We start from the raw sequence: 25,465 nt of genomic DNA on the forward strand, positions 1-25,465 counted from the left end.
AAATGCGATGAGGACTGGGTCTGAAATAGGTGTGAGGAAAGGAGGATGTGTGCTGGAGACAAGCATGTTGAAGCAGCACTCTGAATGCTGCAGGTCAGCCCACACCACCACCTCACTGCTGCTTTTGAGCACCATGCTGGCTCTGATGGGAGGTCCCTGCTGAGCTGGGACCTAGCGGTTGTCCTAGCTGGGACCTAGCAGAATGTGTGTGTGGCCCTCCTCCAAGTCCATGCTTCTTGTGCTGTGATCCAGGTAGCCTGCAGAGAACCAGTCCAGTCAGTTATCTGCCAGTGGCTCTTAACTGTTTTAGTTGCTAGCCTGTGTTAAAACATCATTACACATCAGACTTCCATTTAAGTGAAAGCAAAGTAGTTCTTTGTCCTTCTTCTATAGCAGGAGTGCTATGGTAGGGAGCTCAGGGTCCCTCATCCCTGCTGCCTGCTGATCTTCTTGGTACCTGCACACTTGCAGGGCTGTATGGGTAAGCCAAGGCACAGGAGGAACATCTGGAGCCCTTCCCTGCTCTCACATCATGCTGCATGGCCCCACAAGGAATTGTGTTGCCATAAAAGCAGGAGAGTGCTAGGAAAAACCTGAGGTTGTACGAGTATTTCACAGACCTTCCCTCTTGCGCCATACACGACACAGCCTGGTAGGTTCAGCTAGGGCTCTGGTCAGTCAGCCTGATAAAATGCAGGGGGCCGTGTCCCCAGTCACCCTCCAGAACAACTCTTATTCTCTCTGCAGACTGAGTCTGGGGTCCCCAAGCAGCCAGACTGTTCAAGTAGTTGCTGCCACTAAACAGGGGAGGGCTTGCTCTTGGCTGGATGCTGCTACCCTTTCCATCTGCCTTTCCTTGGTTCTTGTGAGACAACATGAGTCTCTAGTCCAATAAACTTTTCTAGAGAGTTAGCTGGCTTGCTGATGGGTCTCAGAGCTGGCATCAGGTGGTAGCAAGAGCATGTGGGAAGAGGGGAAGGAATGAGAGTTTGGGAGTGAGGATATCTGACTTCAGCTGTTTTTTCTCAGAGGTCCTCCACCCATGTTCTAGCACAGCTTGGCCCTGCCCAGCCAGTCAGAGGTGAGAGGATCACAGTCAAAAGAGTTTCCTGAGTGCTCAGGTAATACCTCTTCAGGCAGGCATCTTAAGTGCAAGCATGATGTGATTTGTCAGTATCTTTGCAGCAACCAGGTAGTATCTGATGACTTAACTGTTGCTTTTTTGCTTTTACTGTGTTTGTAAATTTTCACACAGATTAACATCAATAGCCAGGAGCTTTGGGAAGAAGTGCTGTGTCTCAAAGGACTCATTGGTAAGGGTTTGGTCAACATACTAGATTGCTTTTGTTCTGTGTTAAAAGGACACCAGTACTGTTAGGAATCAATTACTACTGATACAGATGTTCAGTCAGCCCCTCCATTCCTCTTGCCCAGAATGGAAGAAAGAAATATGCTAACAGAGGTGAAGCTAGCTGGAGGTTGTGGTCTTCTTCATTTATGTGGGACAATTATCATGCAATCAAAGCAGTGCTGGTGCAGGAGCTTCTGGAGTCTCAAATCCAGCTGCCCACTTGGAGCAGGACTGTCCTCAATGCAAGGAACAGCCCAGGTTCCCAAGGGTGGAGGTTAGAGGGCTGTTAGGTAAGCCTCATGTACTCTACCTCTGCGCAGTAGTTTTCCCTAGAAAATCTGGTACCTCCAAGGTCACAGCCATGCCCATGTTTCTTCTAAAGACTCCTCCATAACATTGTTATTATATTGTTATTTTATCATGTGATTTCATCCTCTGATCTAGCATTTGAAACCTTGAAAGAGTATGATAGTTTCTACTTCAGAATTGAATCCATAGCCCTTCTAGCGCTCAACAGGAGTCCTGCCACACTCCAGACAGAACTATGGGAGCAACAGCCACAAGTTGCAGCTTAGGAAGTTCTGGTTGGACATGAGGCAAATCTTCTTCCCCAGGGTGGTGCTGCAGAGGTCACCAGAGGAGACCTCAATCCTCAGAGGTTTTCAAGATTCTTCTTATTGCACTAGCACCCTTTTGCAGTCCCCTTCCAAATGATTATGCTGCAAAGTGGAAAAGTGCACAAGCCAACCTATTGGTCTATGTCTAAACTGACCCATTTTGACCTAAATCTTACTAATTTTCCTGCTTGCAGTTGTTGATGCGTTTCAAGCCTGGTGTGGTCCATGCAAAACAGTAGTGGATCTTTTCCGAAAAATAAGGAATGAAGTTGGCAGTGATCTCCTGCATTTTGCTGTGGTAAGATCTAATTTGGCACTGCTTAAAATATCCAGTCCCCTGAAATTAGCAGGTAACTAAAGGCTAAAAGTCATTTATCTTTCCAATATTCAGCCAAAATGATAATAGTCCAGGAGTTCCAGCTTGTGGGAGTGAGCCTGCCAAATACAGACGCTTGGTTACATCAATAAGAACTCATATCGTTACAAATTTTCAGGCTTCAGCTGTTCTGTACTGTTCAGATTTCTGCTTAAGCGAGTAACACTAGACAGAATCATTAACATACGTGTCCCTCTGATGTACAGGGAGAGTCTGAAGGAGCTGGGTTTGTTCACCCTGGACAAGACTAAGGGACAGATGTCTAGTGGGGGATTAATAGAGAAGGCAGACACAGACATTTCTCAGTGGTACACAGCAAAAGAACAACAGGTAATGGGATCAAGTTGCAGCAGGGAAAAATCCAAGTAGATAGAAGGAAAAAGTATTCAACATAGGAGTGGTTGGACACTGGGACAGGTTCCCAGAGAGACTGTGGAGCACTGATTCTTGAAGATGCCCAAAACTAATGCAGCCTTGAGCAACCTTCTATAACATTGAGACTAGTCCTGCTTTGGGCAGGGGCTTGGACTAGAGCCCTTCAGAAGTCCCTCCCTCCCTCAGTCATGCTGTGATTCTGTGTTTAAATGCCTTTCCTGGCTGAAGGCCAGCTCTCGATTGCTGAAAGAGCCGTGGGCAGCGAGGTTTCTCATGGAGGCCACTGCTCAGCACTCCCTGCAGCCTACCTGCCGCTGCTGCTGCTGCCACCACAGCTCCTCCTGTCACTTCTTGCACTCCTTATAGACAAGGGGCCTCAGTTTAAGTTTTACAGGCTTTTTCTCTGGGACTTACTCAGGCAAGCTGCTGTGAGATAGATATCCCTTCCTCACAAGAGCTGCTGTTCCATCCCCTGTGGGTGAGACCTGCCAGACATCTGCCTGTTTCTCAGGTTGCTGATGGTGAGCTGGGAGTCAGTTGTGGCCCTGGCTCTGACCAGTGTCATTTTGGCCTGTAAGACTGGGACCCGGGGTTGTTTTGCTGTACATGGGGGATGAGTGCCAGCCAGCTGAGGCTGTCTGAGTCCAGGCAGTTTAATGTGTATTTCTCTGAAGCAGAAATGCTTTTCTAGAAACACCTGTTTTATTTTACATTTCTTTTAGGCTGAAGTTGATTCCATTGATGCTCTGGAAAAATACAGAGGAAAATGCGAGCCTGTCTTTCTGTTTTATACAGTGAGTGAAAATATTGTTACAGTAGTTGCATAGCAATAAATATCACTTGCCAGTGGGAACAGCTGTCCTTTTTTGAGAGAGATTCTTTGTCTTTCATGTGTGACAGCACAATTTTATTTGCTCTGTATCTGCTGGTATCTACTGGTGATCAAGTGCTGCACAGATAAAAATATACAGCCAGAGTTTAAATTTAAATATCTTCTGCTTTGCCACCAAGAAACAGAACAATGTAATTTTGTTTTATTAACTAAAAAAAAAAAAAGATTAAGAGATACTAAGGTGTGAATGAAGTAAAACAGTTTAAATTGCACAGGTGGGTGAAAGGCAGACATTGCACAAAGTTACAGGAACTCCTCTAGCTAGAGACTGTTGAGTTTTTGGTTGGTTGGTTGGTTGGTTGGTTTGTTTTTTCTTTTACTTGAGGTGAGGCCCATGTAGCCTGTGATGGGTGGCTGTATTTCATGGCCATTTTCCCCTCCATGAGAGGGTATCTTAGTCATGAAAATCCCTATCATTCATGCCCAGGGATCCCTGTGACTTACTGAAAGATGTATGTGTCCGCAGGGTCTTGTGGCTGGCTGAGTCCACGTAAGCAGTGTTCACACCATGTTAGCACATGGATATGTGTGTTGCCCTGTGGGGTCTTCAGGTTCAGCTCCTGCTGCTGCAGGACCTCACTCCTCTCACAAGCTGCTTTGGTTCATCCTAAGACCGATCAGGAACAACAAAGGAGGTTGTTCCAAACTTTCCCTCTTGTTCTGGAGCAGAGCAGCTCTGTCAAGGAGGAGGGCCTGGTACATAATATCATATGTGACGTGCTGCTGTGGTGATTTCCAGAGCCCAGAGGGCACCACTTGAGCACTTACTGACTGATTTGCTTTTCACACCTTTCAGGGAGGAGAATTAGTAGCTGTTGTAAGAGGAGCAAATGCACCATTGCTGCAGAAGACCATCCTGGAACAGCTGGCAGTGGAAAGGAAGGTTTTAGAACATGGAGGAGAGAGTGTGGTGGTAATCAGTGTAGATGTGCATGCCAGAGGAAGGGTTCAGCTTCCCAGTGCCAGCATTGCTCTAAAGCAGAGTTACTTCCTCGCAAAAATCCTGTCCTTTTGTCTGGACTCTGAAATCTGGTTACCGTGCTGCTTGAGTGTCCACAAGCCTGTGGAGCCTACCTAGATGGAGGAAGCTGGAAAGGGTGGTTTGTGTTTTTCAAAACCTCTGTCCTGTTGACAAGAGGAAAAGTAGTACATCTCATCCAGCTCTGCAGGATGAAAGAGAAACTCTACTGTGATTTCTCTTGACCTGTTCACCTACCCTAAGCATTTGTTTTATTCCTTAAAGCTGCCTTCCTAATCAGCTTCTAATTCCAGGATCTCTAGCAGGTCTCTGTGATGGCATTTCTCAGGCTGTGGTGGGAGACAGTTCATTGCAATCTTAATCATTTTTGTTTCTTGGTGTGACTGATTCTGTGAATTTCTGTCTAGAGCCTCTTCCAGAGCTCTGCTCATCTTTCTCACTAATCTACAGCTCTAGCGACCTGCTTCCTGTGCTCTGGATATGACTGTGTGATCAATCAATCTGCCTTTCAGCAGCTCTACAGTAAGAGTGGTTGTGCAGTCTGTAATGCCTGCTGTAAAGTCCTGGGCTATTGCACGGCAAATGTTCTCCTCCCTCCAGCAGTGAGCTCTGCTGGCAGAGCCTAGAGCCAGCCCAGCAAACCCCAGGAGCCTGCTGCTGGCAGGCTGCTATTAGGAACAGCGTTATCAAAAAAGTGCTGCCCTTCGTTTGTTCTGAACTCGCCATGCGATAGTATCAATTAATTCCTCCCTAGTTCTCATATACCAAAGTGACTCTCTTTCCCTAGTCACCTTCTCCATGTCACTGATGACTTCTTTAGACTGCTATTAAATCTTCCATCAGCCTGGAGACCTTTGTCGTCTTAGGTGTCACAACCCCGTTTTGGTTCCAGGTTCCTAGCCTGGGCACTGCTGGTACAGGGTGTATCCTTAGAGCAGCTGGGCAGTCCTCAGAGCTGAAACCAGAGACAGCCCCAGGCCTACCCTTCCCCAGCCCAGCTGATCTGCTGAGCCACTGCCATAGGGACTGTCTTTTTGTGTGTGATCTCCTGAATGGGACTCCTGAACTAATGGCATTTCTGAGGAACAAAAATGACTTTCTTGTCTGTAACTTGTTAGTCTTAAGGCATCTTCAAAGCACAGATGATGGTGGGTTGGTAACTGCAAGCTCCCTCCACTGAGCAGCTCTCTCTGGTGATGTTGGCTGGCCTGTTTCTGTGACTGCTTTCCCCCCAGCTTTTGCTAGTCAACTGATTCAGAGCTCCAAAGGTGACCCTGGACAGGTAGATCCTCTGCTCTCACTGCTGAGCTGAGCCTGGCCCTGAGGACAGCAGGAGGACTGGTTCCTGCTCAGGTGGAGGTGGAAAGCAGGGGCCTGCCTGGCAGATGCTCACCTAGAGGGTAAGAGGACACTCAGCATGTTCCTTGCTCATCCACATGCTCTTGCTGCTAGGTACAGGACAGAGCCTTCTCCAAAGAGGAGGGAAACATGTCTGCCCTTCAGGAAGAATAACGGGAAGGCCAAATAGGTAAGGCAGGCACAGCTGTAGCATTCTCTTTGTGCCCTTAGTCTGTGCCTTTGCTAAAGCTGGAACCCTAAATGAGGATTCAGCTGCTGCTGCTACTTGGACACCAGAGGGGCCATTCCTCCAAGTGGGCACAACATGGGCTCTTCCCCCAGTCTCTGGCAGATCGGTACACAGGATAGCGTCACCTTGAAACAGTACATATAGGCACAAGTAAGAGACCAGGGTAGCTTGGTGTCTGACATCATTAAACTGTAAGTATTTATCCTTCCAATGTGTGTTTTATTTTGCATTTGTCAGTACTGACCCCTCCCCTTGCCTCCTAGCTTGATGAGGGCTCTTGGAAATCCCACATGGCTTCCTTCTGTCTTGAATAACTGAAATACTGAACTAGCTGCAAATGCTGCTCAACTTTCCAGGTGTTTTTTAAAAGAAAACACAAACGCTCGGGCGCCAGATCTTGTTACACCAGCTCTTGCCTTGTCTAAAATTAGCCCTGTATTCCCAAAGGCTTTTTTCTCTCACCCAATTTCTGACCTACAGTGATGCTTTTTCTTGGCTTTGCTGGGATGCAGCTGCCGACTGGTGCTATGCACGCCAAATCCTGGGCCCCAAAATGCTGGGAGTTGTAGCAAACCCCACTTGGCTTTAGCTGGGCCTGGAAAGGGTGCAATGCATATTGATCTCTGTCTCTCATTTTTTTTTACCTATAACTAATTTTTTCCCTTTTCCCTCCCTCGAAGGCTAACGCACCCGTCGGTCCCGGGCGCGGTTTCCGAGCCGTCGTCGTGGAGCAGACGCGGGGTTTCCCATTAAATAAAAGGATTTTGTGCGGCACCGCCGCCGGCTCTGTCCTTCTGTCCCTCCCGGCAGCGTGGGTCGCCGCGGCCCCTTTAAGGCCGGCAAGGGGGAGGGTGGCCGTGCCGGGCTGCGCCTGCGCAGGGCGGGGGCGTCTCGGACGCGGGTTCGAGTCCCGGCGGTGCCGGCCTGGTGCGGTCGCCGCCGCGGCGCGCCGCAGCCCAGCGATGGAGGCTGCGCCGGAGCAGGGCGCCCGCCCGGCGGGAGCGGAGGCCGAGCCGTGCCCGGAGCCACCCGCGCACCGGCTGAGCGCGGCGGAGCTCGACCGTGAGCTGGACTCCCGCAGCGAGCTGGTGCGTCGCGAACGTCTGCGCGGGCGCGGCCCCGGGGCGCGGCTCTTTCCCCGCCGGTGCCAGAGCGCTTCCTCCCTCGGGGTGAAGCGGCCCAAGGGCAGCGGGGAGGAAGACGGCCGAGCCGCGGAGCCCTGCCGTGTCTGTGCCGGCCCCCGCCCGGCCGGGCTGCTGCCCTCAGCGCCGTTGGTCGGCGGCGCGGGCGCTGGCCGCCCGGGCCCCTCAGGCAGAGCCGTGAGGGCGGGTCCGCGGGGCGGGCGGTGCGGCCCGAGGGGCGGGGGCGGCCAGACCCCGCCGCTGTCTGTTCATTTCGGTCAGTGGCGTTTGTCCCGCCGGTGCGCTGCCGTACACTGAAAATGGATCCTACGGGTAACTTTCACCGTGTTTAATTCTTACCTAAGAACTCACGCGTATGCAGTTCTTGCTGGTGGGCAAAACTCAGGTAACAGTCAGGCTTGTACTATGAAATTGCTAGAGGAGCAGGTAATCAAGAGTTTAAAATAATCCTGCGTCCTGGAAGACGCTGTGTCAGGCCTGAGTTGCGTAGTCAGCCAGTTTTAAGTCAATGGGAATGGACCCGGAGGAGGTGTGGGGACAGAACAGGAGTAGTAGTTATGTAGATGAGTAGGACACAAGTGCTGGGCCTAGCTTTCCTACTGTAACAAAGCTTGATTTTCAGTAATGCAAGCCTCAGGTAAAAGTATCTGTAAGAAGACTACTTTTTTTTCCCATTAGTTAGTAGTCAGAAAATCTTGCGTATCGATGTCTATCCGTATTAGAAAGGGAGTGTAACCTTGGTAGTGATGATCTCTGGAAATTAAAAAAAAAAAAGGCATTTGAAATTTCAGGTCTGGCCAAAAGTCTGAGAGTTATATAATTTTCATAATAAATACCTCTTGTTCTATTGCAGAGAATGCATTTTGTATAAGAGAATCTGTAGTATATATGGTGCCTTTCTGGGCAGAGGTAGGTTGGAAGGAGTGCATGCATAGGTGCTTTTTTTTTCTGAGTTAAAAAAAAATTTGGAAGGTGGAGTAAGCAACCTAAACTCAGTCTATGGTTTCTGATGTACAGATCGATGACAAAGAATTTGACATTCCTCAAGTTGATACCCCTCCAACACTGGAGAGCATCCTAAATGAGGTGAGTGGTCCATCGGATGTGCAACCAGCTCCAATACAGGGATGATCTAAGATGAGGCAGCACATACTCCTTTGGCTCTTCTCCTATTGTTTTTTCCTGGGAAATAAAATTGTATAACTTCATAATTTCCTGATACTGATAGCTGACAAAGCGCACGTTCAGTTGAGTAATTGCTGTGCAGTGTGTAATAAGGAATTTTGTTTTTTCAATCAAAATAGTTACAGCTGAAACATAAGGGGTTTCCATCAAATTTAAGCATGTTCACCTGTGGATTTGGACAGTCACCTGAAGACTATACAGTCCATTAAAGGTCAGGGTCATCAACTTTTTTTTTCAATAGCTAAAAATAAATGCAGAGAATTGTGGGTAGTTCTTAAGTTGTGGGAGGAGAGGAGAACTAGATTCTTCACAACTCCATTTATATTGTACATTTCATGTATTTAGCCCTCTGGCAGGAGTAATGAACTGTCTCAGCATCTAATATTTCCTGTTGTACACCTTGTAGGGGAGAACTGACTTCGTCTTGCTTATATCCAATTCAGTGCATCTTTTACAATAGCCACATGAGTGTGTGCTTCTTAGAAAGGAAAAGAAGGGCACGGAAGTAAAGAAACTCCAAGAAAGCAGGCTTATTAACAAACTGAGGAAATTAGAATCATAGAATTGTTTAGGTTGGAAAAGACCTTTAAGATCATCAAGTCCAACCGTTAACCTAGCCCTGCCAAGTCCACCACTAAACCATGTCCCTAAGCACCACATCTACACGTCTTTTAAATACCTCCAGGGATGGTGACTCCACCACTTCCCTGGGCAGCCTGTTCCAATGTTTGACAACACTTTCGGTGAACAAATTTTTCCTAACATCCAATCTAAACTTCCCCTGACACAACTTGAGGCCATTTCCTTTTGTCCTATTGGTTGTTCCTTAGGAGAGGAGACTGACTCCCACCTTCCTACAGCCTCCTTTCAGGTAGCTGTAGAGAGCAATAAGGTCTCCCCTCAGCCTCCACTTCTCCAGGCTAAACAACCCCAGTTCCCTCAGATGCTCCTCATAGGACTTGTTCTCCAGACCCTTCACCAGCTTCATTGCCCTTCTCTGGACACGCTCCAGCACCTCAATGTCTCTCTTGTAGTGAGGGGCCCAAAACTGAACACAGTATTCGAGGTGCAAACTCACCAGTGCCGAGTACAGGGGAACAATCACTTCCCTACTCCTGCTGGCCACACTATTTCTGATACAAGCCAGGATGCCATTGGCTTTCTTGGCCACCTGGGCACACCACTGGCTCATATTCAGGCGGCTGTCAACCAACACCCCCAGGTCCTTTTCCACCAGGCAGCTTTCCAGCCACTCTTCCCCAAGCCTGTAGTGTTGCATGGGGTTGTTGTGACCCAAGCGCAGGACCTGGCAGCTGGCCATGTTGAACCTCATACAGGTGGCCTCGGCCCATCAATCCAGTCTGTCCAGATCCCTCCGTAGAGCCTTCCTACCCTCAAGCAGATCAACACTCCTGCTGAACTTGGTGTTGCTGCAAACTTACTCGATCCCCTCATCCAGGTCATTGATAAAGATATTAAACAGAACTGTTTAATCCAGCCAGCCAGTTTTTTACCCAGTGAAGCGTACACCCATCCAAGCCATGAGCAGCCTGTTTCTCCAGGAGAATACTGTGGGAGATGGTGTCAAAGGCTTTACTAAAGTCTAGATAGACAACATCCACAGCCTTTCCCTCATCCCAGTAAGCAGGTCACCTCGTCATAGGAGATCAGGTTAGTCAAGCAGGACCTGCCTTTCATAAACCCATGCTGACTGGGCCTGATCATCTGGTTGTCCCATATGTGCCACGTGATGGCATTCAAGATGATCTGCTCCATAATGTTCCCTGGCCTGCCACACTGACAGGCCTGTAGTTCCCCGGATCCTCCTTCCAGCCCTTCTTGTAGATGGGTGTCACATTTGCTAACCTCCAGTCAGCTGGGACCTCCCCAGTTAGCCAGGACTGCTGATAAAGGATGGAAAGTGGCTTGGTGAGCAATTCTGCTAGCTCCCTCAGTAGCCTTGGGTGGATCCCATCCGGCCCCATAGACTTGTGTGGGTCTAAGTGCTATAGCAGGTGGCTAACCATTTCCCCTTGGATTATGGCGGTTTCATTCTGCTCCCTGTCTTCCAGCTCAGGGGACTGGGTACCCGGAGGACAACTGGTCTTACTATTAAAGACTGAGGCAAAGAAGGCATTGAGTACCTCAGCCTTTTCCTCATCCTTTATCACTATGTTCCCCCCCGCATCCCATAAAGGGTGGAGAGTTTCCTTACCCCTCCTTTTGTTGCTAATGTATTTATAGAAACATTTTTTATTGTCTTTTACGGTGGTAGCCAGATTAAGTTCTAGTTGGGCTTTGGCCCTTCTAATTTTCTCCCTGCATAACCTCACGACGTTCTTGTAGTCCTCCTGAGTTGTCTGCCCCTTCTTCCAAAAGTCGTAAACTCTCCTTTTTTTCCTGAGTTCGAGCTAAAGCTGTCTGTTCAGCCAGGCCGGTCTTCCCTGGGGGCTTGTCTTTTGGCACATGGGGACGGCCTGCTCCTGTGCCTTTAAGATTTCCTTCTTGAAGAATGCCCAGCCTTCCTGAGCTCCTTTGCCCTTCAGGACTGCCTCCCAGGGGACTCTGTCAACCAGTCTCCTAAACAGGCCAAAGTCTGCCCTCTGCAAGTCCAAGGTAGCAGTTCTGCTGACCTCCCTCCTGACTTCTCCAGGAATTGAAAACTCTATCATTTCGTGGTTGCTGTGCCCAAGATGGCCTCCAGCCATCACATCACATGCAAGTCCTTCTCTGTTTGCAACCACCAAATTGGTGGCTGGACTTGCTAGGAAGTGCAACCACCAAATTGGTGGTTGGACTTCCTAGGAAGCCAGTATAAAGGGAAAAGGAGCCTGGAAGAGGTGACAGTTCTTTTAAAAAGCTGTATTAAAGATATAGGTATAAGGTGTCCCAAACAGATTATGGACATACCAAACACGTATGTCCTGTTTTTGCTGATGCCTTGGATGATGAGGGTAGAGGGAACTTACTGAATTTGGGTGATACCAGGAGATTCAGTCACATCCATGTCAGAGGAGTATTATCCTGGTAGTCTTAAACTTGAGAGGTAGTCTGAAGAAAACATAGTTCAGCGCAGACAAATACAAAGTTTTACTCCAATGCTATTTATCTCAGTGCATATGGGATGGGAATGACTGGCAAAACATCTTCTGAAAAGGATCTTAGTGGAGAACAACCTGACTGAGCCAAAAAGGTATACAGCTGCACTGGAAAAAAAAAAAGACACTTGGTAGGCACAGGACTGCCAGCTGTAAGACAAATGAGGAGCACCTGCTGTGTTATCTACATGTTTGGCATTAGGTTGGGTATTGTGTTTGCTGTCTCTGGCTCTGTGCTTCAAGAAGAACATGAACTATACTGAATTTAGAAGACATCAGGGAGAATGGCTGTTTAAAAATTACTGTAATAACAATTCCAGGCTAAGCCTGTGGAGAGAGAGATCGAGATCACCAGTGGAAGAGCAAAATCAACCCTCATAACAGCCAGAGGGACTGCTAGACTCTTAGCCACCACTTGGTGAAGTGCTGGAGTAGAGGATAAAAATTCTAGGCCTTCTCTTGGCAATTGGAGACTTTTGAGAACAGCTTAGTTAAAGGTCTGTTAAAGTTTTGATGGAGTAGATCATATCTGGGGAAGAACGATTAGTTGAATAACTTTCTCTCTACCTTGCTTCTGTGATTGTTGTGAATTCTGGAAACTGGTTCTTCCACAGAATCAGTTCAGTAAAATAATACGTAGTTCTGGTTTTTATACATGAGATGATGTTATTCTCTCCCTGATTTTTCCACTTAATTGATGCTGTTTTGTTAATGCTTCAGTTACGGTGCATTTTGAATGTTTAGTAAGCCGTGGTGATTCTCTTCCTTCAGACTGATGATGAAGAAGAGTCTTTCATTTTGGAGGATCCCTTTCTCTTGAACATTGATAACACGGATACACACTCCTACGACACATCTTCTGTAGCAAGCTCTGACAGTGGGGACCGGACACACCTGAAAAGGTACTGCAGGACTGATAGCCTGAAAGGTTAAATGATTTTTGAAGGAGCTCATATCCATTAAAAATGAATTCTCTTTTTTTGGGTGAGTAGAAGGACAATCCAAAGCTAAGAACAGTTGAAACTTCCTAAGGCATCTCCTCCCCAAGCTTTGCTGTGAGCACGCAATTTGTCTGTTACCTGTGTAGGAACTGTTAATTGCATGTGTGGATTTTGTCTCCTGCTGTTATACCCTAGTGCTGAAGTCCCAGGGGGATGCTGCAGGGACTCCGGGGAAGCTACTTTTGACAGAACAGTGTTATTTCTGCAGGATCAAGTAGGCAAAGATGGGATTTGTTTTTGCACTGAGGCCTAGCCTGTTTGAGCAATAAATGCATTTTATGGGAGATGGAGTATTCAAATTTCTCTGAATTTTAATGGCATCTTTAAAACACTGAACCATGATGACTTTAAAGAAAATCTTTCAAAGGTGTCTGATAACTTTCAGAGTCTGCAAGCAGCTGTGGTTATTTTTAAAAGGCAAGTGAATGGCTGTCACTCCTGTAAATGCAATGGTAATCTTGACATCTAAAAGCAGCCTGGCATGTGATTGTTAGCTATAACACTGCTGACTTGTCTCATTAATTACTCAAATGATGGCCTGATCCTACATCCTGAGCCACTCCCATGGCCTTATATCCCATAAGAAGTTGTGACTGTTGCATGAGCAATTGCATAGGATATAAACACTCTTAAGTGTGATGGTTTATGCTGGCATATGGTGATGTACTAACTCACTGTCCCTTCTTTTTTCACATAAGACGGTTTGTATTGAGGGAAATGTTACCTGGAGTGGCTTAAACATTTTCTAGTATAAAGTGGGCAGAAAAACCTGGAATTGTTATTGTCATCTTTGGGTGAAGCTAGTTGCCATGTTTATGGGTTCTTAGCCATAATACAAGCTATTAACAACATGTTTCTTCAGCCTACATGTGAGCTACTTATTTGTGCATCTTTGGAGAGATAAGAACCAAATGTATCCATGTTAATTTTGGAAATTTGGCTTTCTGGTGGTGTGTGCTTGGCAACAAAATTGCAGCTTTCCTGGGGGTTTTCCCTGTACTGTGTGTGCTACAGTATACCAATGCTCTTTAGAAATAACTGTCCCCCATACACTAGTTACTTTTTAAAGACATTTTCTCCCTAAACAGAAACACTTAATCTTTGGTATCAGATCAGCTGTGTTTTAATTGAAGGTTATTCTTTAAGCATACATCCAGTTTTCCTAGGGGTCTGTAGTCTGCTAATGAGCCTTTTCCAATTGTGTATTTTCCTTAGGTATACAACTTTAAAGGCTGAAACTTCCTGATTCACTGGAAGATTAATCAAAGGGCAAAAATGGTGCTTTCAGGCTTTATTAATAAATTCGAAGGTTTGCAGATACGTGCTTGAAACTGACAATTTGTTTGAAGAACTATTTTTTTTCCCCAGGAGATGAGTTAAAAACAAATTTTATGCAGGCACAGTGGTGCATAGCAGGCTTTGCTAATAATCTCATGTCTGTTTCATTCTGTGCATATAGGCCCTAAGAATAAGAATGGAAACTTCATGAGTTACAAGTGCATGCAAATTTACCTGCTGGTTTAGCTGTGGGTTAGGAAAAGTTCCAAACTTTTATTCTGCTCTAATGCATTTGGTTTATTTCTTATTTTCTTAGGAAGAAAAAACTGCCAGATTCTCTCTCACTCCATGGGTCAGTTATACGGCTCTCGCTTCTGAAAGGAATTTCTGCCCAAATAGTATCTGCAGCAGTAAGTGTCTTTTTCTCCTGGTCGCATCCATTAAGAAAAATTTGAATGTCTTCTGGTATGGAGGGGTGTGTGTGTGATCTCCTCCCTCCTGCTACTATTAGTTCTGGATAATACTAACATGTTTGGTACATAAACTACTAACTAGTAATCCCTAGCCAGTAGTGAATCAGGTATTAGCTGACTTATAGTAGCAGCAATATGGTAGGTCCTCTTTAACACTGATTTGTGTTGCTAGATGTCATTAAACCTGGTGGGGAAATGTTAATATAAAATTATAGCAGTGCTATTGTTCTGCTTGCTCGAAGATGCTGGAAACAGGTTTGCTTAGTGCCTGCAGCCGGCACAGAACACACTCATTGTTCTGAGCTGAGCGAGGACCAGGTTTGCATGTTCCTGTGTCTGTGACTGCACTTCAGGTGTGGGTGGAATAGAGTTGGTCTGTAGATCATACTGCCAGGGGAAAACTGACTGTCCAAGTTCAGAGCTAAGGTGGTGATTTATAGAGTGTATGATTTCTGAAGCATATAAGGTAGGCTTGTTAGAATAGAATAGAAGTGACTCATCTGTGAGTGTTTTGTGATGACTGTGTGACCAGGGTCTCAATGTTAGTGTGCTGCTGCTGGCTGTTACTTGTGTTGATGGAGGTGTGGGTGAGCCACCTGAATGGGAAGCTACTAAGGTGTGCTCGAGAGGGGAGAGGGAAGTTGTTTTGCAGTCGATGTCTATGCTACGTACACAGAGAATACTGAAAACTATTATTAAGACTAGACTGTTTTGAGAAGAACACAGTAACTTTCATATGGAATTACAGGATATTCTGCTTCCTCTCCATTTCTGTGCACTTTCTCATCCCTTACGGGTGTTTCTAGCCAGTGGTTCCCTCAGCACTGTCTGCCCTGGTGGGACTATTAAAATGCAACTTGAGTTGATTTTTCTGCATGTTGTAGTTCTAATCATTAGAGACATGCACAGAGCTGGGAGTTTTGTCTCTCTTACTCATGACTTGTCCTGTTTTTCTAGGACAAAGTGGATGCTGGCTTGCCCACTGCAATTGTAAGTACTCTAACAATTTTCAAGTACTGTGTAGTTAGTTTTCATGCAAGTTTGTTAAAGCAGTAATTTAAGATAACTGATAAATACATCCTCCTTCTTACCCTTACTAAGAATTTTCAAATATGAGGGGTTGGATAAGCAGCATAAAAGATCTAGTTTCTGGGGGCAGAGTTCAACCTTTCTTAACTGCCCAGCTGCCCCTCTGCTGATCAAGCCCCATGCTCTCCCCTTTTTCATGTCATCACCAGGGCTTGTTAGTTGAGCACCTAACCTTTCCCCATAATGTAAGTGTTCATCTGTTGAACACATTGAATTTCCCTAGCTATTTCTTCTTTTCCAGTTACTGCTTTGAATCCTAACATTTTTAAAAGAAACTTAAACTGAAGTGCTTATAAAGTTCAGAGTGGTCATAAGGTTCAAAGCCTCTATGGCTCTGATGTAACTGAAATATGACCTTAAAATATAAAATTTCACTAAAAGCCTTTCTGAAACATACCCCTGCTTAGCAATTTGCATTAAGCTTCTTGAAGTCAGGCATGCTAATTAAAATATGTCAGAAGTGAAGCTGCCTATAGTTAGAGGAGAAGAGAAACATTTTAAGGAGGTGAAATACAGCAAGTATTTGTTCTGCCCTTGTGAAATGAGTTTTAATGTTTTATAAAGAAACTGAAGATGTGCTTGGTCGCTTTGACCGTAGTAGCAGCAATCCATAAGGAATTATACTTTTTGTTTAAAAAAGAAAAAGGAAAAAAAATCGTAGTCGCATCTAAGGTGAAAGGTTGCACAGCAAAATTGGAAGCACGCTGTGACTGATGTGCACATAGGATAAAAACCTGTGCTTACATACTCCAGACATTAAAGCACTTAATTTTTTTAATCTGACTTACACTTGCTAAGAAATAAAAAGTAGAACAACATTAATATATCTACAGCATTATGTGATTTCTATTAAGTTTTATTTAATTGGGTGCAGGTTTGCAAGTGCAATAGAATCTTGGAGCTATGTTTAATTCCCCATGGAAGGAAGTTGGAGTCTCTGGGCTTGCTGTGGACTGTCTCTTCAGGGGATCAGCACTGCCCAGGGTTGTAGAAGAGTTCAGATATGGACGTAGCAGCTGAGTGAGAAAAACCCTCTGAGTATTTATACTCAGCTACTACACCAAAAGAATGAGGCTGACTTTATGGAGAAGAAATTTCATTGTGGGTACCACTCTGAGCGTTTGAATTTCAAACAGCAGAGGAAAAGGCAGCCCTCTGAAATTGAGAAAATCTGTGTGATTGTTGTTCAGGTGTAATACTACCCTAGCTTTCACGTAGGAATTGCTTGTCACTTGTAGATTAGAAAATGGTTATATCTATAACCTTCTAAATCTTCCTCTTTTGCCAAACTTGGCATGAGTGTAGTGAGAGTTTAAGTGGTGGATTTGTGACTGACATTTTTTCTACTTCCAATCTTTCTACGTGACTATTTCAGGCAGCATCAAATCTGATAGCAGTGGGGACTTCCCATGGGTTAGCACTGATATTTGGTAAGTTAAAAATAAAAGTTTTGAGTTTTTTACATTTTAAAGATCTTAAAAAAAACCCCAAACAAACACAAGCAAAAAACCTCACCCTGAATTAGAACTGCAGGGTGGATTTCTTCTAATACGTTCTGTTTGTGCTAAATGTGATTTTCTTTCAGTAAAGAAATAAAGCACAAGTAATGTTTTAGTTGTCCTTATTCGCATATTTCTTCTGCTTTGTTGGGGACTGGCAGATTGATATTGAGAAATTTAGCTCTGTGGCAATTATCTAATGAGCCTTTTCTATGTTTAAATATAAATTACTCTGTTTTCATGTGGAAGAAACCAGAACCAGTGTACAACCATCATCTCATGCAGTATTAATCTTTTTCTCCCCTATGACATAATAGCTGTCAGCATTAGGGAAATTAAAATGTGTTCCTTGGGAAGTGGAACTTCTGACCATGGTTACCTGCAGGCTTGCATCATAGGTTTCTTCTTCCCTGACCTTCCCCTGCACCAGTCACCTCTGCGTCCCTTCATTCTGTTATTCTTTCCTTGCTCTTATCACCAAACTTTCTTAAAAAAGTTTCTAAGCTTGTGCCTCTGTTTATCCAGCTTACCAGCTGGGCGAGAACAGCTCTTGAATTGCTCCCATACCCATCGAGTTTTTGTGCCTTTTGTCTATGCAGCACCAAATTCTTAACAATTTTAGAAACTTCATTATCTTCTTTACTTTTCTTTTGAAGTTGGCTGAAATTATTCAAGAGACCAAAAGTTACAGGGGACAGGGTACAACAGAAGGATGGGAAAGACACTGACAGTGTGAGACTCACCTTCCTGGGTATTTAGACATTAAACTATTTGATGCTGTTTGCTTAATCCAGTATTGAAACAATTACAGGATGTGCTTAATCTGGATGTAACTAATTTATCTGCTACAATCAACAGATGATCTTACTGAGTTTTTAGTAGTAGATCTTTGTGGTTTTTCTAAAATTTCTCTAGTATGTGGAGATCTCAATATCACTACTATGGAACACATTTTTACTCTGATTTTCCTGTTGCTCTCTCTATATGCAGACACTATGAAGTCAGTAAGCTTTTAAACAAGAAGCTGTTCTCTGCAAGTGTCATAATAGAGAGATATTATTTTTAGCATTTTACACTCCAGAAGGGGCTCTAGGACTCTATATAAACATGCAGAGAGGAAGGGTCATTCTTACCTTTGTCGTGATTATTTCTACATCAAGTCCAATTTAGGAGGATGGACCACTGAATGCCTAAATGTCCAAGATGCTTAGTATGCTATGGTATTTCAACTGATGTATTTTGTAAGATTTGTTTGTTTTGCCCAATGCAAGTGTGTTCAAGCAAAGTTTTCTTTGTTACACCATTGATTACTGTGGACCAACATGTTTACTGTTATTTTGGCCATAATCTTTGCAAGGCTGTGTAGTCTGTAGTTATTCAGTTCATTTTGTGGCCTTTAGGAAACTTGGCACATTGCCAGCTTTCCACTAATTGGCTTTTATTAAAATAAATGTCAGTGCTTTGAAGAACTTCTCTGCATGCTTGCAACAGGGCCTTTAAAGCTTTCTGATCTATTGAAACATACAAAGTTATTGCTTATACAGCCACGTACTGGGCTGTATTATCACAAGTGCATTCAGCAGGTTGAGGAAAATTATTACTCTCCTCTATTCTGCACTTGTGAGATCACATCTGAAGTACTGTGTCCAGTTTTGGGCTGCTCAGTACAAAAAAGACATTGATGTACTGTGGTGAGTCCAGTGGAGGTGGGTCACCAAGATGATGACAGGGCTGAAGCACATGATGCATGAGGAGAGGCTGAGAGAATTGGGTTTCTTCTGCATCATGTTGCTGTCTTCTACTACCTAATGGAAAGGTATGGAGAAGAGAGACTCAGACCCTTCTCAAAGGTCCATGGTGTTAGGTAAGAGGCAGTGGACCCAAGTTGCAACATGGGAAGCTCTGATTAAATTTTCCGCCATGCGGGTGCTGAAGCATTAGATAAGGGTTGAGAGAGGTTGTGGAGTCTCCTTCCTTGGGGATATTCAAAACTCAGCAAGGCCCTGAGCAAACTAATCTCGTTGACTTTGCTTGGAGCAGCAGGACTGAGCCAGAGACCTCCACAGCTCCCTTGCAACTGAAGTTATTCTGTGAGTCTATGCTGTAATTTAAAGGTGATGAGGAATGAAAGTATGTTACCCAACTTTGTTTCAGATATGGGCATGAATGCTTCCTGGACACTTCTGTTGTCTGCTAAATCCTTTCAGTTCTGTAACTAAAACGTGGGCGTTGACCCCAGTGCTCTTGGATCTATCTGCAAAGAGAGAAATTGTCACAGGATATGGCTGTATAAGGCCTTCTTGTGTGCAAAGAGAGAGGATTAGTCTTCTGGCTTGGTTTTATTCTGTAATTTTAACCAGCAGTTTATGTCTGTAGACTGATCAATTTCTGTACTTTTTTTATGAAAACATTTTTCTACTAGATGTGTTAATTAGGATGAGATTTACTCCCTGAAGTTTTGTAAGCTGTGTGCATGGTTTATACCGTAGAATGGAAACATCACCTTTTTTTACCTGCAAAAATGTAGGTCCATTTTCTGGTTGGATGTTGCTGATGTTCAAATTTCTCTGAATAGTTTTGTGTCACTAGCAAATTTTTTAACCCTTTATTTTTTATTTAGTATATTTGACTTTATGTAGCTGTTTCATTTGTCTCTTCTCGTAAGTCCACCTGTACCTCTTGACTTGTCTGCTTTGTCCTTTTTAAGGAAGACTTGGATAGCTTTCGTTCTGCTTTTTTGAATGCTTCTGTTGGCTCTTGAAAAATTATCACATGACAGCTCTCAGATTGTGCATCTAATCTTCAAAAAACTATATTTTTCTTGTGGATTAGAGTTGGATTAGATGCCAGATCTTTGACATCCTGTAAGTGTTGCAGAAGTGTTGGTAGGAAGGGATGTCTGGAGGCCTCTGGTGCAGGACTGTCGCCAATAACTGGGTCGGGGCAGCCCTGGCTTTGTCTGGCCAAGTCTTGAAAAACTCTTACGGATGGAAAATATTGCCCAACAGGCAAACGTGCATGCACACACTCCTCTGGTAACCTGCTCCAGGGCCACATAATCTTGCGGGGAAAAAAATTCCTAACAACACATCTAAACGTCTCAATCTGCCATTTCTGGTATTTGCTGTTTGTTACATGATCTGACATTACTGAGAAGAGTTTGGTGCTCTCATTTTTACCTATTTTTCAGGTAGTTTACCTTCTGTTTGATGCTTTGTTACCACACTTGGATAATGACAGGTTTTTTGTGCCTTAGGAATATGACCCTTAGCTTGTTTCTAGTGCCGCGCTCACTTGGGGGAATTTTTTTTAATATAGATGAGGGCCATCAGTTTGCCAAGTTCTTTCTGAAACTTGTTTGGAGTTGTGAGCATTGTGCAAATGAAGAATTATGCTGTGTGCCATGACTTTTCTTGAGGATTGCTAGCTGGAGTAGAGAAGTGCTCTCCCAGCAAGCCTATAACAATAAACAAACATCTTTAGAGTTTTTTTTTCTCCATCTTTCTAGAGAGCCAAGAGGTTTTTACACTACTCAAAAACTAGCCCTTAAACAGAACTCAGTGAAATGTGTTATTTTTCATGGAGACTTTATGTTCCAGACAGAAAATTATATAGCTAAACTTTGTTTTGATTAGTGTTGAACCATTTATTTTCTCTGTTGGCTGTAAAACTTATGGTTAGTGTCCTGAGTCTTTGTTGAGGTGGGGGGGTACCATGATATCTTGAGAGAACAGGTAGTGTAAGTACCTAAATACAGCATTAAAACTAGATTTTGGGGACCGTTGTCCTTGGTTGTTTTTTGAAGTTAATGGGGAGTTGATTGGCTGGCTGGTGGTAACCGTTGAAAATAGTTTTACCAGTTATGTCACTGTGAACTTCCAGCTTTATTTCCTCTCAGATTTCTTTTTTTTTATCTTCAGTACAACGAAGTCCAAATTTATAAACTCATTTTTCTTCAGTGATTCCATACACTTTTTAAACTGCTTGGTTTTAAAACACTAGCTATCACAGCATCCTCTCAGTTGCTTGAATAAATCAAAAGGGGAAATGTTAACAAAAGGAAACACTATCAGCAGAATTTGAAGGTTTTCTCTATCTTTGAAGATTATCACATATATGCTGTTTGTTACTTCACTCCTTTCTTTTATATTGATTTCTGGCTTTTTCTTTCCTCTTTTGGCCCTTTCCATGTGGACTGAAAAGGAAAAGGTACAGTAACACTGCACTGTGCACGTACTCTGCATGAACAACTCCTGTCTTGCCCAGTTTGCATGTTGCCTGTGCCAGAATTTAAGACGCCAGATAAGCAGCAAGTAAGGCAGTGCAGTAACCAATCAGTGGATAACACTGCTGGCCAGTCTGGGTATTGGTTATTGAATGCATGTGCATTACACACTTCCAAATTCTCCAGGCAAGAACAGCAGAGGAATAGGTAAATGTGCTATTTATAATGCTTTAGGGCAGCAGGTCCATAGCTGTTTGTAAAGGCATTATTCTGGGGCAGGACAAAGGCTCTTCCATGAGATCACCATCCATCTATTTGTGCCTGAGAGCTGTCAAGTGGGAGCACTATGGAGTAGGAACCCAATTTAAAGAGCCACAAGCCAGAAACTCTGTGAAACCCATGCAAGCAGACAGCAACTTCTGAAAGCCCTGCTCATGCACCAGTTATGCAGCTGAGGAGGGAGCAGTGGGTTCCTGATGTGGTAGCCATGGGTGGTCTGACTTAACCCCTGCTCTGAGTAATCATTTTACTAGCTTAAGCTGAGGGCAGGGGTGGGGAGGAGGGTTCAGCATGCCCTGGTTTAGGGGACAGCTGTTGTGTTATTGGGGAGATGGTGTCTGCAGCCTTGTCTCATTAGCTCACCACCTATTGTCCTCCTGATCCCCAGGCCCAAGAGGGATATACCTCCTGGGAGCGCATTTACTGGTACTGTGCCTAATAAAGGTGGGAGGAAAGGACCTATTTGTAAAATTTGTAATATTTGAGTAATTCTACAGGAAATAAAGCAGGCCTTTCAAACTCAGGAAAATCATGGCTTAAGGAAAAGATCTTGATGAAAACCTGGTGATCTGAGAAGTAATAACTTGTGGAGCGCTATGCTTATTCGTTTGTTCTGGAAAGTGACTTATTTTGTATTCACAAACTTGTTTTTATTCTTTACTTGTAGAGTTGTATCAAAGGGCCATGTCATTTTGACTTCAGAGTTTGAGAGCAACACAAATAGTTACTGCCAGAAATTTTTCAGATGAAGAATTGCTTTATGTAAATTGCAAAATTAGAAACATTTTTTTGACAATTGATACCCACCTTTGTTTCAAGCATTTGGAAAAAGCTTTTTATGCTTAATGCTAAATATGCCTTAATTCAAAGCTGATAATATTAGTCTGGAAAATAATCAGATCAGCTTTTATAACGTTTTGCTTTCATCCATTTTTATTACTCTACCAGTTGATTAATAGGAGCTCATTGATTCAGGCATCTTGCTTTGCTTTGGAAGCAATTTCGTCCAACTTATTCATAGTTAGTTTTTAAAAAAAAATCTTATCTAGTGGCTCCTCCTTGTGTGTCATCTTTTGACTGGCTGGAAACAAGAACAAGTACTGGCATGGGTTTCTCTGGGGTTAGCTTTCCAAGTGATCATTTCTCAACTCTGAAGATGCATCTCTGGCAAACAATGGGCACTTCCTTCTTAGGAAGGAATAACTTGAGTCATACAAAGCATTTAATTTTGTGGTGGAGTGGGGGTCTTGTTTATTTTGACTTGACATTGTGGGAGAGGGAAGAAGAAAATGGATTTGAAAGTTCATGTGGGTATACATATAAAGATGTAAAGCTGGATTGAAAGTAGTAGTGATTCTGAAGCTGCTGCCCTTTTCAGAGAAAGCTGTGAAAGATTCTTCTTTTTCATGCCTCACAGGAAACAGGTTATTGATTGACTTACTGACAGGTTTAAGCTGAAGTGGAAGGAACAGAATGCAATTTGCCTTTAATAGCAAGAGCTGTTATTTTAAAACATATTTCTGTGGTTAGCAGATGGTCTTTGTAAATTAACTGTATTTCCAGACCTCTGGAACAGGAATTTTTCTTTGGGACTTGAAGGACACCATTTGGAGAATATCTCTCTGGGGAACTTGGTTTTCCAGATGTAGCTCTGTGTTCTCTGAGCTTCCATGGAAATCTTCCATGATTTTTCTTCTTTTTCTTTGACCTGTTCTGATCTATGCCATGTACATCCTTGTCACAGTGATGTCAAGGTGTTTTCTAGTAGCATGGCAAAGGGTGATTTTTATTTCCATCACATAGCTTCTGCTTTCATCTTATCTTAATAAGGAGAGTTGTGTGCAGAGCAATGGCCTTAGTTTTGAAGTGTTTCCACTGCCTTGTGCTTGGTAATAGAGGTGGTGGCTGAAACACCCTGCCTGGCCCCTGGAGCAGAAGGTGCTATGGTTTGCTGTGGCTCTGTGGCGTCAGACTGACCTTCAGGAAGGCTCTGCGTTGTGCTTGGGTAGCAGATGCAATGAATTGCATGTTGCTTTTCTAATTTCTCGCTATAGTAATACTGAAGTAGTTTTGGCTCCGTGTTCCTCTTACGTATTGAATGATGGCAGCCATTCACAGTACAGTCAGTTGAATTGTATGCATCCTTTAGTTAAACATGAGTGCCAAGGCTTATAAAATTTAGATATCTATTTAAACAGTAACTTGTGTGACTGTTGGAGCTTTCAGAGCTGCTTCTGTATGTGTAGGTTCAGCCAGTTTGAACCCTCACATTATCCTTGACTTTCAGAGGATTTTATCTTGAACAATGTCACATTCATTTGGAAAGCTAATGAAAAGTAGTGTTTTACACAGTTTCTGATTATTTAACTGTAAAAAATAATCTTCAGCTACTTGTAGTTTATCTGAACGTCTCTTACAGTAGGAGCAGTATCTTTATGAAATGTTTTTAAGTGTAAACAAGCAGATGTCAGTTCTCATTTGAAAGTGCAACTCCCTTGTTCTGTGTTTCGCATAAGCCAGACTGCAGAGGAAGAACAGGGAGATGCTTCCTTCTTCATGAATCACAGAATCGTATAGGTTGGAAAAGACCTTTAAGATCATAGAGTCCAACTGTAAACCTAACACTACCAAGACCACCACTATACCATGTCCCTAAGCACCTCATCCAAACGTCTTTTAAATACTTCCAGGGATGGCAACTCAACCACTTCCCTGGGCAGCCTGTTCCAATGCTTGATAACCCTTTCAGTGAAGTAAAATTTCCTAATATCCAGTCTAAACCTCCCTTGGCGCAACTTGAGGCCATTTCCTCTTGTCCTATCACTTGTTACCTGGGAGAAGAGACCAGGTAAGCATCAGGTGGTGTGCTGGCAGGCACAGCAGAGCAGAATTACATGAAGAACAGGTAGCCTTTTGCAGAACTGCCTGGGCTGCTTGTCACCTGATGAAGAGATGATGATTTTCATTGATATGGTCAAGCAAAGGCACCTTTCTCTTTTCCTCCTGCAGATTTCAAGAGCAGAGCTCTTCAACATATACAAGAACCCTGATGTCTCTGAGCACCCATAACATATGGTGTCCTCTTGACCACTACTGTCATCAAGTTTTAGATCAAAACTGACAGTTTTCTATAATACCTGAGCCTTCCTTGTGCATTTTCAAGACAGAGCATGGCCTTTCTGTGTCTCCCAGGCCCTGCCTCATTTGGTGTGCAGACCAAGTGGTGTGTATAACACCTTCTCTATCCCTACCTCTCTGCTAACACTATCCAGATTTTGCAGGAAAAGGAATTTTTTACTTTCTTTTGGGCCACTACAGCAGATGAGTTTATCGAGGTAGATGCAGGAAAACAAGGAATAGAGTGGACCAAGTATTTGACCTTGGCCCTAGCCTCTTTCTCCTCACCCTAAACAGTGCTTTAGAGTAATCTATGAGTTCAGGTACTCTTCTTGCTAGTGTTTATTTCGGTCCTCCCACTAATGCCTCTTCATACTGGTAGAAGTTGAAAGGTGACTCTCACTGTGTGTGTGCTCAGCCATCCGTCTGTCTGTGCAGATTGATGAATACATAATTTCGTATTGGGGAAGAAATGAGAGATACATCCATGCCCTGTTTCACATCTAGGACATCGCTCCCGGTGCTGCAACTTAGAGAAATGTGTCCCATGCCTTGGGCACTTCTTCCAGGGGGTTTCTGGTGCTCAGCTGCTGTCTGTTCCCCTGGATTCTGTCCTTTCCCCTCCTTGCTCAAGGCAAAATCCTACACATAGTGTTATTGTGGTGCTTCTGATGCATTTCAGATCTCCAGTCTTCATTCCAACAGTCTTCACAAAGCATCGTTTCTTCCTCCCCCACTCAAAAGCAGGAAAAAAACCGACAGAGGTGGAAGAAGCCGATCCAGAACATTTGTTTTCTTAGCTTTTAGGAGCAATGCACCAAAGACAGGCAGAGGGTTATCATTCATAATGCCTGAAGTGCAACATCTTATGAAGCAATTTTTAGTCTCTCATGGTGGAAGC

At 44.0% G+C, this 25,465-nt stretch overlaps 1 protein-coding gene and 1 long non-coding RNA gene across 7 annotated transcripts in view; both read left to right on the forward strand.

The window, feature by feature from the left end:
* The first annotated feature begins 1,026 nt into the window (after positions 1 to 1,026).
* LOC142412408 (uncharacterized) lies at positions 1,027 to 6,387 on the forward strand. The gene is made up of 5 exons (XR_012776476.1): positions 1,027 to 1,081; positions 1,256 to 1,313; positions 2,163 to 2,266; positions 3,442 to 3,513; positions 4,408 to 6,387. It is a non-coding gene; the product is annotated as an uncharacterized LOC142412408 (long non-coding RNA).
* A 677-nt stretch (positions 6,388 to 7,064) lies between these two features.
* VPS8 (VPS8 subunit of CORVET complex) overlaps positions 7,065 to 25,465 on the forward strand; it is an 89,433-nt gene continuing 71,032 nt past the window's right edge. For 4 of the 6 annotated variants that reach the window (XM_075507599.1, XM_075507594.1, XM_075507595.1 and 1 more), the window contains exons 1-6: positions 7,077 to 7,266; positions 8,338 to 8,406; positions 12,375 to 12,505; positions 14,199 to 14,292; positions 15,313 to 15,345; positions 16,820 to 16,874. In XM_075507599.1, the coding sequence (XP_075363714.1) occupies positions 7,141 to 7,266; positions 8,338 to 8,406; positions 12,375 to 12,505; positions 14,199 to 14,292; positions 15,313 to 15,345; positions 16,820 to 16,874 (508 nt within the window). In that variant the 5' untranslated portion in view covers positions 7,077 to 7,140. Of the gene's footprint in view, positions 7,267 to 8,337; positions 8,407 to 12,374; positions 12,506 to 14,198; positions 14,293 to 15,312; positions 15,346 to 16,819; positions 16,875 to 25,465 lie in introns of all 6 variants that reach the window. The other 2 variants (XM_075507598.1, XM_075507596.1) reach the window with 2 other exon arrangements.

Source organism: Mycteria americana, chromosome 7, assembly GCF_035582795.1.
Source record: "Mycteria americana isolate JAX WOST 10 ecotype Jacksonville Zoo and Gardens chromosome 7, USCA_MyAme_1.0, whole genome shotgun sequence".
Taxonomy (NCBI): Eukaryota; Metazoa; Chordata; class Aves; order Ciconiiformes; family Ciconiidae; genus Mycteria; species Mycteria americana.